The sequence below is a fragment of the Ceratotherium simum genome, chromosome 34 (assembly GCF_057802395.1).
Source record: "Ceratotherium simum simum isolate JZ-2026a chromosome 34, ASM5780239v1, whole genome shotgun sequence".
Classification (NCBI taxonomy): domain Eukaryota; kingdom Metazoa; phylum Chordata; class Mammalia; order Perissodactyla; family Rhinocerotidae; genus Ceratotherium; species Ceratotherium simum.
Window position 1 is genome coordinate 21312832 of NC_141933.1, and position 12563 is coordinate 21325394.

Genomic DNA, 12563 nt, shown 5'->3' on the forward strand with positions numbered 1-12563 from the left:
GTTAAGTTTGTGTGCTCCGCTGCTGGCGGCCCAGGTTCGGATCCTGGGCGTGCACCGACGCACCGCTTCTCCAGCCATGCTGAGGCCGCGTCCCACATACAGCAACTAGAAGGATGTGCAACTATGACATACAACTATCTACTGGGGCTTTGGGGGAAAAATAAATAAATAAATAAAATTATAGAACTAGGTAGTCAGTTTTTATGAGAGACTTTTATGAGGGAGGCTTTATGAGAGCCTGGGATTTAGTTTTTAAACCTAAATCTAGGGCCGGCCCTGTGGCTTGGTGGTTAAGTGTGCGCGCTGCAATGCTGGTGGCCCGGGTTCGGATCCCGGGTGCGCATCGAGGCACCACTTCTCCCTCCATCCTGAGGCCGAGTCCCACATACAGCAACTAGAAGGATGTGCAGCTATGACATACAACTATCTACTGGGGCTTTGGGGGGAAAAAATAAAATAAATAAAATCTTTAAAAAAAAAAAAAAAAAACCTAAATCTAGTTTAAAACCTAGTTTTAGTTTCTGGTCTTTGGATTTCCATATCTGAATTATTTCCTAGTGAGCCCACCATCCAACCCTGCTGCCTAAAGTCTTGACAGAAGCTGATTTGTCCACAATAAAAAGAGACAGAAAAGTGGCATTGGGAGCATCCTGTTCAAGATTAGAAGCCCTGAGAAACTTTAGAAGAAATATCAGGAAGGAGATCTGTGAAAGGACAAATCCTAGGAATTTTTACTCTGCTCAGGGCTGCTGTGGATTCCTAGGCTTAATGAATCCTTTAGTCTTGATTGTTGAGAGTAGGTGGATAGTATGTCTGCTTTGTTTTATGGTCGTCTTTAGTAGGCTTTTCACATGTGATTCCTTTTTGTAGGCGTTTCTTGCTGCCTGAGTACTTGCCTTATGCTGGGATTTTTCATGAACGTGGACAGCCTGGCCTGGCTACTCACTCTTCTGTTAACAGGGTCCTGGCAGGTAAGGAAATGTTTCTTTGGATTTTGAAGTTTTGAAGGGGCAGGGAGCCAGATAAAGCTTTCCCCTCATTTACCTGTGTCAATGTGATGGCATCTTGGCATCTGGCTGAAAACTCTGTTTTGAGGTCTTGTACTCAGTTCCTTACTTCAAGGCAGAAAACTGCAGGATTGACGATAACTGTTTCTCTTGCCCATTCCTACTTCCTTCAAATGTCTTTAAAAAAATCTTTTTTTTTAACTATTTGTTTCTTAATCCAGCAATTAGGTTCTGGCTGTGCTTTTAATTGAATGATAAAGGTGTGCTGTTCATGTTTTGGTTGGTGAGATCCTCATGAACCAGATCCTGTGATTTAATTAGGAGCTTAATGCACACCTCTCCAACAACCCTTTGCTGCTGCCAGCAGATGGAGTTTCCAGGCACTGTGGAATCTTCCATAGAAGGAAGAGGAGAAGAGACCCGTAGAGCTGGCTCAGAAATCTCCACAGAACAGAAAATGGGCTGGACAAACCCAGCTGAGGCAGTGTTATGATGGCTGAATAGCTTAGTGACCAATGGTTTAGGGCTAAGATGCATGATATGACTGGGCTTTGAGACATAGTGTGTGCTGCTGGCTCTGTGCAGTCTCTAGAGGAGGAAACAAAGCAGAATTCTACTTTTTTCTGACAAAAGTTGTTTCCTCATCACACTTCTGCACCTTCCCCCCACCTCCACTGCCAACTTGTAAATTTATGTATGTGAAGGCATAAAAGGTATAAAAATCAAGCTGCATTTAGGTGTATCTTTAATAAGCATCTTCATTAAAAATTTTTTTGGAAAGTCTGGGCCATGTAGTGGTTAAAGGTAGAAAGGGATCTGTGTGAGGCAGTGGTCCTGTCAGGCTAGGAGAATGTGATTTCTGACCAAGCTGCTGTGACAGCTGGTAAGCAGTGGGATCTGGCTTCTCCCTAGGTAGTACTATCTTTGACCCAATGTCAAGGCCTAGAAATCCCAGAAGCCTCAAATGGTTTCTCTGCTGAACACCAGGACTTCGTAGGCCCAGGCTTGGTGGGGAGCAAACTACGCCATGGTCTCCTGACAGCCTCCATCTGAGGAGGGCACTCGCTCTGGTTGGTAAACAGACCCCCTGGCTCTGTGCCTTTCCGTGCTTGGTGCTTCTCTGTGGCTTGGCTGATGGCATGTGGAAGGTCCTCACTGGCAGATAATCAGTTGCTGCCAGGCAATACTACAGAGCTCTTCTCCACCCTTCTTTGTTCCAGACGTCTGCCTCCACCACCCCACACAGCACCTCCTGCTTCGCTACTGTTGGAAAATCTCTGTTTCCTTGGCATTTAGCTTTTTTGGAACGGCTGTATGTTGTTTTTTCCCTCCTTTGATCTAATAACTCTGCCTCCATTTCCTGTTCCCTACTTTATGCCCAGAGGTCTGACCCCAAATGGCCCAATGTCACTTATGGATACCTTTGAATATAGGGGTTATGTTTCAGCAGACAGTTGTTTACAGATATGAAATCTGCTGAGAAAAGTTCTCTAACAAAGGATGCAGAGTACCTCGAGGGGAAGGAGATCTAGACTCTCAAGAACCTCACTCTCTAGTTAGATTAGCAGATGGTGTCCATTCACAATGAAACTAGTTTCTCTCATTTTCTCAAGATACATGTTACCGAGTGCCTATTGTCTTCTCTTAAAAGTCCTCATCAGGGCCGGCCCCGTGGCATAGCGGTTAAGTGCGCGCGCTCAGGTTTGGATCCTGGGCACGGACCTACGCACCACTTGTCAGGCCACGCTGTGGCAGCGTCCCACATAAAGTGGAGGAAGATGGGCATGGATATTAGCTCAGGGCCAGTCTTCCTTGGCAAAAAGAGGAGGATTGGCATGGATGTTAGCTCAGGGCTGATCTTCCCCACGGAAAAAAAAAAAATCCTCGTCATTTGTAGATATTTGGATGTCCCTCCAGATTCTATTGACCATTCTATTACTTTTTTTCCTCTTGAGAAAATTCCAATTATAATAATAATGGCAACCAAAAAAGCCTAACAGTTATTGAGCACTTGCTGTAGTAGGGAGTGTTTTAAGTGCTTTTCCCAGTCATATTTCATTTCTTCTCACAGTAATCCTGAGAAGGAGCTGTTATCTAATTAACAGTGGAGGAAACTAAAGCCCAGAAGGCTAACTCGCCCAGAGTGATGCAGCTAGAAGTAGAGGAGCCAGAACTGAACCAGGCAGTGGGACTCCAAAGCTTCCTAGTCTGCCTCCCCACAGTTATTTTAGAGGACAGGGCATCAAAATAGCATTCTTCTTCTAGGATCTTAATCTAGAAGAGGGAAAGACTTCCCAGGGAACTTGGCTGATTTTCAGGGTTTTTCTTATTTGTTTTAGTTCCTCTTTTTTTAGGGGTTTCTAGACATAACTTTTTATGACCCAGTGGTGCTTGCTGAGGAAAATCTCATTAATGTAACAGCACTTTCCCAAGCCTTCTTGCCCTCCTGGACACAGATATTTTGCTTTTTATTAAACTTACTTGTGATCATGTAATAGAGCTGCTATAGTAATGGCTTTCAAAGTGAAAGACAAATTGGCCTTTTAGCAGTAAGCACTCCCAATTTTCCTGAAAAGGCACTTTCTCTTGTATGATTGGAATGAGGTTGTGATGGTCTCAGAACAGTTACATTCAATAGGTATTGCTTCTGCACGTATGTGCCAGGCACTGTTCTAGGCTACCAGAGTGAATAAGATGGACATGACCCCTGCCTTCCTGTAGCTCTAAATCCAGGTGGTTGGCCATACCTCAGTCTTGCCGTTTGGCTCTTAGCTCCAGACATAAAGTGGAGCCCTTTGTATGGTGAGTGGCTTTTTGCAGGGTGATGCATGGAAATTTGGCAGACTGGGAGAGACAAAGCATATACACAGCTGTAGTTTTAGGAGGCGTGACTGGTGCTCTGGTGGCAAATGAGTCTCCAGTGGACCCTAGCCAAAGCCATTTGGAATCTTCAACAAAAATGGGTTTGTAGAAAATTAAGATCCATTCTGCCCACTTCCTCCCACATGAGCCTGAGGGTGATAATAGATAAGAGAAGCTCCTACAGAGAAGTGTTTTGATTGTTAATCTTCATCTTTTCCACTATATCTTGGTGCCTTCCCCACAATTCTGTAGTTTCCTGGTGGCCTCCAGTCACCCATCAACCCACGCCATGCCCCTTCTTCAGCAACACAAATTCTGAACCTGTACTTAAAGAGGTATAAATACATTTAAAGCTACGGCAACTCTGTCACATATATTTTTGGGGATTTGGGGAAACAGGCAAAAGTCTGGGGAGCTCCCCCTGCTGACTTTTTAGCAGACAGCTCTAGCTCTGTGTAGTAACAGCAACTGATAATAAAGAACGAAATGAAGTTAATGACTGCCTGCTGTGGGACAGGTACTGTCCTAAGTGCTTTCTCATATATTATCGCCTTTAATCATTATGACAACTCTGTAAAGTAGATGGTGCATTTCCATTCTGCAGGGAACAAAACGGAGGTTCAGAAAAGTTATATCACTTGCCCAGTATAACACAGTGAGAGGCAGACCTGGAACTTGAAACCAGGTCTGTCTGCCTGACTCATAATAATCTATTCTGTCTTCTATGCCATGTTTTGCCTGAGTTCAAGTAGGGAGTATTTGCCAAAAGCTTTTTAAGCTTATAATATTTTTCTGCATGTTTGAGGCCTCATAAAAGTGAAATGAGAAGCTCTGGCATTTGACATCTTTCTGGTAATTACTGGAAGAAAAAAAACTTGTGAGGGATAGAGACTTGGGTAATGTAGGGTATTAGTTATCTGTCCTGCCTAATCTTTTTGACTTCAATCCTAATGAGCATCTGCTCCCAGCAGATGTGCGCCTGATGTACTTAATTTAGTATTTTGATTAAAATCAATGGGAGGTATCAGGATTTTCTTGCTCCTAGCCACAGGTCATTGGGTCCTGGTCAAGTGTCCTGGGCTAGAGATGGCTTTGTGCTCAGTCATCCTAATTTCTCTTATGATTTCTTCTTCTTTTTTTTGCTGAGGAAGATTGACCCTGAGCTAACATCTGTTGCCAGTCTTTCTCTTTTTTGCTTGAGGAAGATTCGCCCTGAGCTAACATCTGTGCCAGTCTTCCTCTATTTTACATGTGGGTCGCTGCCACAGCATGGCTGCCGATGAGTGGTGTAGGTCTGTGCCTGAGAACCAAGCCTGGGCTGCCAAAGTGGAGCACGCTGAACTTAACCACTAGGCCATGGGGCTGGCCCCCATCTTATGATTTCTTCTTTGACCCATTAGTTGTTTAGGGGTGTGTTCTTCAATTTTCACATATTTATGAATTTCTTTCTGTTGTTGATTTATTTAATTTCATTGTGGTCTAAGAACATACTTTGTGTGATTTCAGTTATTTTAAATTTATTGAGGGGCTGGCCGGGCGGCACAAGTGGTTAAGTGCACGCGCTCTGCTTCGGCAGCCTGGGGTTTGCAGGTTCGGGTCCCAGGCACACACCGACGTACTGCTTGTCAAGCCGTGCTGTGGCAGCATCCCATATAAAGTAGAGGAAGATGGGCGTGGATGTTAGCTCAGGGCCAGTCTTCCTCAGCAAAAAACGAGTATTGGCATCGGATGTTAGCTCAGGGCTGATCTTCCTCTCACACACACACACACAAATAAATAAATTTATTGAAACTCGTTTTATGGCTTCACACATGGTCTGTCCTGGAGAATGTTACCTGTGTGCTTGAGAAGAATGTGTATTCTGTTGTTGCGTAGAGTGCGGTACATGCCAGGGAGATCTGCTTGGTTGATAGTGTTGTTCAAGTTTTATATATTCTTGCTGATTTTCTGTCTAGTTGTTCTATCCCTTATTAAGAGTGGAGTATGGAAATTTCCAATTATTATTACTGAATTGTACATTTCTCCCATCAGTTTTCTCAGTTTTTGCCTCATATATTTTGAGACCTTGTTGTTAGGTACTTATATGTTTGTAATTTTTATACCTTCCTGATGAATTAACTCTTTTATCATTATAAAATATACCTCTGTTTCTAGTAATGTCCCTTTGTCTTCAATTATAATTTTTCTTATATTAATATAGCTACTTCAGATCTTTTATGGTTGTTGATTGCATGATATGTCTTTTTCCATTCTTTTACTTTCAGCCTTTTTTTTCGTGAGGAATATTAGCCCTGAGTTAACATCCGATGCCAAGCCTCCTCTTTTTTCTGAGGAAGAGTGGCCCTGGGCTAACATCCATGCCCAACTTCCTCTACTTTATATGGGACGCCACCACAGCATGGCTTGACAAGTGGTGCATCGGTGCACGCCTGGGATCCGAACCTGCAAACCCCGGGCCGCTGAAGCAGAGCACGAGCACTTAACTGCTATGCCACTGGGCCAGTCCCTGGATCTTATTTTTTATCCAGTCTGACAACCTCTGCCTTTTGATAATTTTATTTATTTATTTTTTTCCCCCAAAGCCCCAGTAGATAGTTGTATGTCATAGCTGCACATCCTTCTAGTTGCTGTATGTGGGACGCGGCCTCAGCATGGCTGGAGAAGCGGTGCGTCGGTGCGCGCCCGGGATCCGAACCCGGGCCGCCAGCAGCGGAGCGCACACACTTAACCGCTAAGCCACGGGGCCGGCCCAACCTCTGCCTTTTGATTGGATTGTTTAGTCAATTCACATTTAATGTTATTGATAGTTGGATTTTTGTCTGCCATTTTGCTGTTTGTTTTCTGTATTTCTAATGTCTTCTTTGTTCCTCCGTTTTTCCTTTCCTGACTTATTTTGTATTAAGTGGATATCTTCTTATGTACCATTTGAATTCCTTCATTGATTTTTAAACTATGTTTTATCAGGATCTACTTCAGACTTATACAGACTTAATTCTGGTAAGATACAGAAACTTTGCTCCACTATAGCTCAACACAGTGTTATAATTATGACTTTACATAATCTCATGTCCCAGGCGTCCTTCTGTTTGTTGCCTGTTGTGGGTAAAACAGAGCTACCCCTGTCTTAAAAGTAAGAATTTACTTTTCTTTTCTTTGTTAACTTTATTTTTGGTTGTCTTTTGCCCCCTCATCTCTTTTAAAAACACCAGTCCTCTCTCTTAGATGTTTCCCGCTTCCCTGGTATCTTAGGGAATTACTTTCAGGAGGCCTGTCTAGTCTAATTTGGCTAACTAGAGTGGCCATCTGGGCCCTCAGGCTTGCTGACTTTTAGGAATTAGCCTGATTTCTCAACCTGATATCAGCTCTCTAATATAATAAATGGCTTAATTACTGTATACCAGATCGTCACTTGAATTGGCAAATCTGGGAAAGATGAATAGTAGTGAATACAGTTGAGGGCCATCATGGTATACTTAAATGAGTATGAACAGAAATGAATAATAATTCTGGTGTTAGACCCCTTATCTTTTTGGCTGGACCCTTTATCTCCATGTCCTGTACCTCTCTGGTATCCAGTAGCCAGGCAAATAAAGTGAGTGGCACATTCCAACTCAACATCAATTAAGATGGCTGTTTATAAACCCCAGATAAATGGACAATTAATGGTGGTGGTACTAGCTAGGGCTGCTTTAATAATTAACCCAGTTACCTTTCATCCTGCTCCAGTGATGAAAGTGAAGATGATAAGGGGCTGGCTTGGTTGCCCAGGAAACAGAGAAGTAAATGCAACACTCCTCCCAGAGAACCCAGCCTTCCCAGATGCCCTACAGCACCCAGGGCCTTTTACTTATTTGGTGTCCACCGATCACTGGAGTATCCATGTCCTCTCTACCCCACCCCTTTACTGCATTTCCTTATACCACTAGAGAAAGGTGTGCTTATTGAGAACCTGGGTCCCAGTTTTGAAGCTGAATTGCCTGTGCTTCATCACGCTTTTCTAGAGGAAAATATTGGGCCTTGTCAATAAACTTTTCTGTCCCTTTTATATTATGTGACTAAGATTTTCTGGCCTCCATCTCTCTTCCCCCAGGAAATTTCCTCTTGATATTTCCACACTGATGCTTTACACCTGTGCCCTTTCCGTACTGTCATTTTGAAATGTCTGTAGCACTTTCTAAATGCTTAGCATTTTCCAAGGCACTTTGGGTCTTAGAAAATAATTAAATAGTTCTGCCCTCAGAGAGTTTACAGTCTAGCCAGGGAGTGGTCTGGTTTTCTGTATTTTGTTTTAGCCCTGCCGTTAAAAATTTAATAATTCCCCTAGGACTTTAACTGCCAGTCCTTTTGTATTAGCTAAGGAGGATGCAGCTCAAACCTGAGCTTTGACCAAGGATTTATGTCTTTTGGTACAGTTTGAAGAAACTCTGAATGTGTCTCCATTCATGTTTTGAATGGGTCTGTGAGCATGAGTGAGTGGAGCTCAGGAAGGACAGCTGCCATTTGCAGTGTATAGTCGGCTTGAGAGGCAACATAACAAAGTGTTTAAGAGTTTGGGCCCCACAGCCAGCGTGTCTAGGTTTAAATATTCATTCTGCTACTTCCTAGCAATGTAATCTTGGTTAATTTATTTCACCTTTTTTGGGACTCAGTTTCTTCATCTGTGAAATGGGCATTAGAATAGTATCTAGCTCATAGGATTGTTTTGAGGATTAAATGAGTTAAAATATGTGAAACACCTAGAACAGTATTTTTGGCAAACAATAAGTGTTCAGTACATGTTAGCTATTATCGTTATTATATGACTTTTTTTTTTTTGGTGAGGAAGATTGGCCCTGAGCTAACATCTGTGCCCATCTTCCTCTATTTTGTTTGTGGGACACCACCACAGCATGGCTTGATGAGCAGTGTGTGGGTCTGTGCCCAGGATCCAAACCCATGAACCCCAGGCCATGGAAGCAGAGTGTGCAAACTTAACCACTATGCCACCGGGCCAGCCCCTTATTATGACTTTTATTATAAATCTTGGGGGCCAGTATGAGTTAGAGCCATACCATTCTTTTCACTGACTATAACTTGCTGATCTCTCACTATTCTTCTGCCTTCCTACCCCATGGTGCTCTTCCTGGGTTCAAAGCAGGGCTTTCTCTCCTTTGCTATGGTCAGTGAGTTGAAAAAACTGGGAGCTTGTGCTCGTTGGCACCCGCAGATGGTAACCTGAAGATCCCTGTGTTGATAGTCAGACAAGCTAAGGTGTCCACTGTTGCCTGTAGTTATGTCACCAAGGGGGTAAGAGTAGGGGAGTCACAATGTCTGCATTTGAAAAATCCTCTTCTGTCCCCATGAGAACCTGTACCGATGAAATAAGCATCTACTCAGCAGACCAAGTGCTTGCTCCTATGTAACCATGGCAACGTGGATTCTCAAAGTGTAGTTCCTAGACCAATAGCATCAACATCACTTGGGAACTTCTTACAAATGCACATTCTTGGCCCCTCCTTCAGACCCACTGAATCAGAAACTGGTTGTGGGGCCTAGGAATTTGTGTTTTAAAGAATCTTCTGGGGGATCCTGGTGTGCTTGGAAATTTGAGAACCACTGCTCTAGATTAACTCATTAAGCTAGGAACGAAGGCAGAGGCATGGGAAGAGATGACTTGTTTACACAGTAAGGGATGTGCATACCAGAATCCAACATGTCTTGGGCCCAGTGAGCCCCTGGTATATAACTCTTCTTAATCTGGAGCTGTTAGTAATGGGGGAAAATGAATGAATTTTTAATTACCTACAGAGTGCTCAGCTCTGGTATACCAGCCATTTTGACTCTATAAGCATTTATTGAGCTTCTGTTGTTTGCATGGTACCGTGTTAGGTATATGATAGTACCCAGATGAACAAGACATGATCTTTGCTCTCCATAAGCTTACCATCTACTGAGCAAGCCCAGTACACTCATAAACAGCTATAGGACAGTGGGTATTGTGCTAAATGCTAAAGTAGATGTATAAACAGAAAGCTGGCTGTGAGAGCTCAGAACCTTATAGCATTTCTGCAGCAGAAAATAGAAGCTTATTAAGCTTTTATGCTGGAACAACAGGTTCTTGTCAGCTCTGCTAGGAGTTTCATTCCTAGGAGACATTGACCTATAACCTTTCTTCTAACATCGTAACCAATTTCCCACCTATTCCCCTTCTTCCTCCCGAAAAAGAAATGTTAACGTGAACCTATCTAGATTGAGACCCCACTATTTACCTGTACTTTATTTTTTTTATTTTTAATTTTTTTTATTTTTTTTTTTAATAATTTTACTTATTTATTTATTTTTCCCCCAAAGCCCCAGTAGATAGTTGTATGTCATAGTTGCACATCCTTCTAGTTGCTGTATGTGGGATGCGGCCTCAGCATGGCCGGAGAAGCGGTGCGTCGGTGCACACCCGGGATCCAAACCCGGGCCGCCAGCAGCGGAGCGTGCGCACTTAACCACTAAGCCACGGGGCTGGCCCCTTTACCTGTACTTTAATTTCTCTGTACTCTGGGGCTTCCGTAGACCTAGAGTGATCTCAAAGTTGATTAAGTCCTGTGGTTGTGTACTCCTTAGAAATGCTGTTCATTTTGACGGTGCCAGCTGAAGATGCCCTCTAATCTATGATTACCCACTGTAATGCCAGAACTCTTTTACTCCTCTCTTCTTAGGTTATGATTGGTTTGTGCTATGCCATGTTTTTCAACTCCTTCAGAACAAATGATATAACAGTATAGAAATCTACGGAGGACATGTGAGGAAAGAAAAGACCAAATGTGAGGTCAAAGCCCGTATTTTCCAGTGGAGGCAGCAGCCAGACAGTCTCCTCTTTATTTAAGATTAGAGATCCTCTGCAACCCCTGGAAGGACTTGGAACAATACTCTTTGGTGTCCCACCTACTCCATCAGTTTTTACCCAAGTGATCAACATAAATTCTGGTAGCTAACAACCCGTGCTAACCTTCCACCTCCTTCTTTTTAAAACTCTGAGCTCACATTGGCTTTTCTTTCTCTTTTTATGTCCTTAAGCAGTCTCATTTATTCCAAACTGGCTGGAAATGCCATGGGAGATGGCAGACAGCACCTCTCACCCTCTTTACCAAAGTAGAGCCAATCTGTGGGTGTTAATTTCCTTTCTTTAACACCTGCTGATCCACAAGGCCAGCTCTTCTCCAGGGTCCTTGTGCTGCTCAGCTGGAAGCCAAGAGCAAACATGGAGATCTTGGTATAAGCCGTGATGTGGAAAGAGGCACCTGTAGGTGGGTGACCAGGGACCTTTAGGAATGTTGAGACCTCCTGGGAGTGTTTCTTTTGGCTAGGAGTTGAGTGTCACCCCAGAGTCAGATAGTTACCCTTTAACCACAGTCTCTCATATTACAGGCTACTGAGGTGAGTCCCTGGGTTTATCATAAACCCAGCTCACTGCAGCTGTGTGCCACGCAAAAAGGGCCCAGCTTCATTCCTATTGTCTTGAGCTTTGTGGCTGTGTTCTTTAGGACTACCTGGCAAACAAACTCATGATTTTTTATTTTTTTTGTGTGAGGAAGATTAGCCCTGAGCTAACATCTGTCGCCAATCCTCCTCTTTTTGCTGAGGGAGACTGGCCTTGGGCTAACATCTGTGCCCATCTTCCTCCACTTTATATGGGATGCCGCCACAGCGTGGCTTGACAAGCGGTGCATCAGTGCGCGCCCAGGATCCGAACTCCGGGCTGCCGCAGCGGAGCGCGTGCACTTAATAGCTACGCCACTGGGCCGGCCCCCCAAACTCATGATTTTTGCTCTTATGGTTCATGGCTGGTGAAGCACAAGCCAAAAAATATTCCTTCCTAAGCAGAGAATTTAACTGGTCTAGACTACAAAGGAACAGAAGGAATGCTGGACAGGAGGTAAAAGGTTGAAGTGCTCACTAGGAACGAGGGTATTATTCAGGGAGGTGGGGTGTATTGTAGGTACGTGAGCAAAATGTATTATTTTCCTAAATAAATCTGGCTAGAAAGGTGAATTTTCTCCAGAATCTGCCATATGGTCAATGGCTGCTTTTGGTAATACTTGCTTGATTTTCCCAACAGCAAGATTTCACAACAGCCTATTGTAGTTTCCCTTGGACGAGTAACATAAATGAAAGGAATGACATGGAAATATCCACAGTCACTCCTGCCTATTAGAGTGAAGTTTTACCTAGGCAAATAGCTCAGAGACTGTGACAGTTCTATAGCAGCATTTAAAATTATCCAAAACATTTTGCCCCTCATACTGAACTGGCGAAAGCGGCTGTGGAAAGAAAGAACGTAGTGACTCAAGCTTGGACTTGACCATGAGCTAGTGTTAGATCACATTTGCAAAATGTAGTGCCTGTGGAATATGGTGCTTCAAATGTGCTAAAAAACGAACAGACAAAAAACACCCAGGGGAACTTATTATATGCCACGTACTGTTCTAAGCACTTCTCACATATTATAAGTCACTTAATCTTCACAACATTCCAGTGATGTCCTGTTACTACTCATTTTTACAGATGAGGAGACTGAGGCGTAGAGAGATGAAGTAGTTTGCCCAAGACCATAGCTGGTACTTGACAGAGTGGGAATTGGGACTCAAGCAGTCCGGCTGTATTCATTTGTTTATTTTTTGTGAGGAAGATCAGCCCTGAGCTAACATCCATGCCAATCCTCCT

At 43.4% G+C, this 12563-nt stretch overlaps 1 protein-coding gene across 11 annotated transcripts in view; it reads left to right on the top strand.

Annotated features, from left to right (window-relative positions):
* Positions 1–12563, top strand: part of AMBRA1 (autophagy and beclin 1 regulator 1) — a 170832-nt gene that overhangs the window by 74617 nt on the left and 83652 nt on the right. For all 11 annotated transcript variants that reach the window (XM_087423038.1, XM_087423039.1, XM_014792520.2 and 8 more), the window contains one exon: positions 871–971. In XM_087423038.1, coding sequence (XP_087279164.1) covers positions 871–971 — 101 coding nt within the window. The remainder of the gene's footprint in view (positions 1–870; positions 972–12563) is intronic.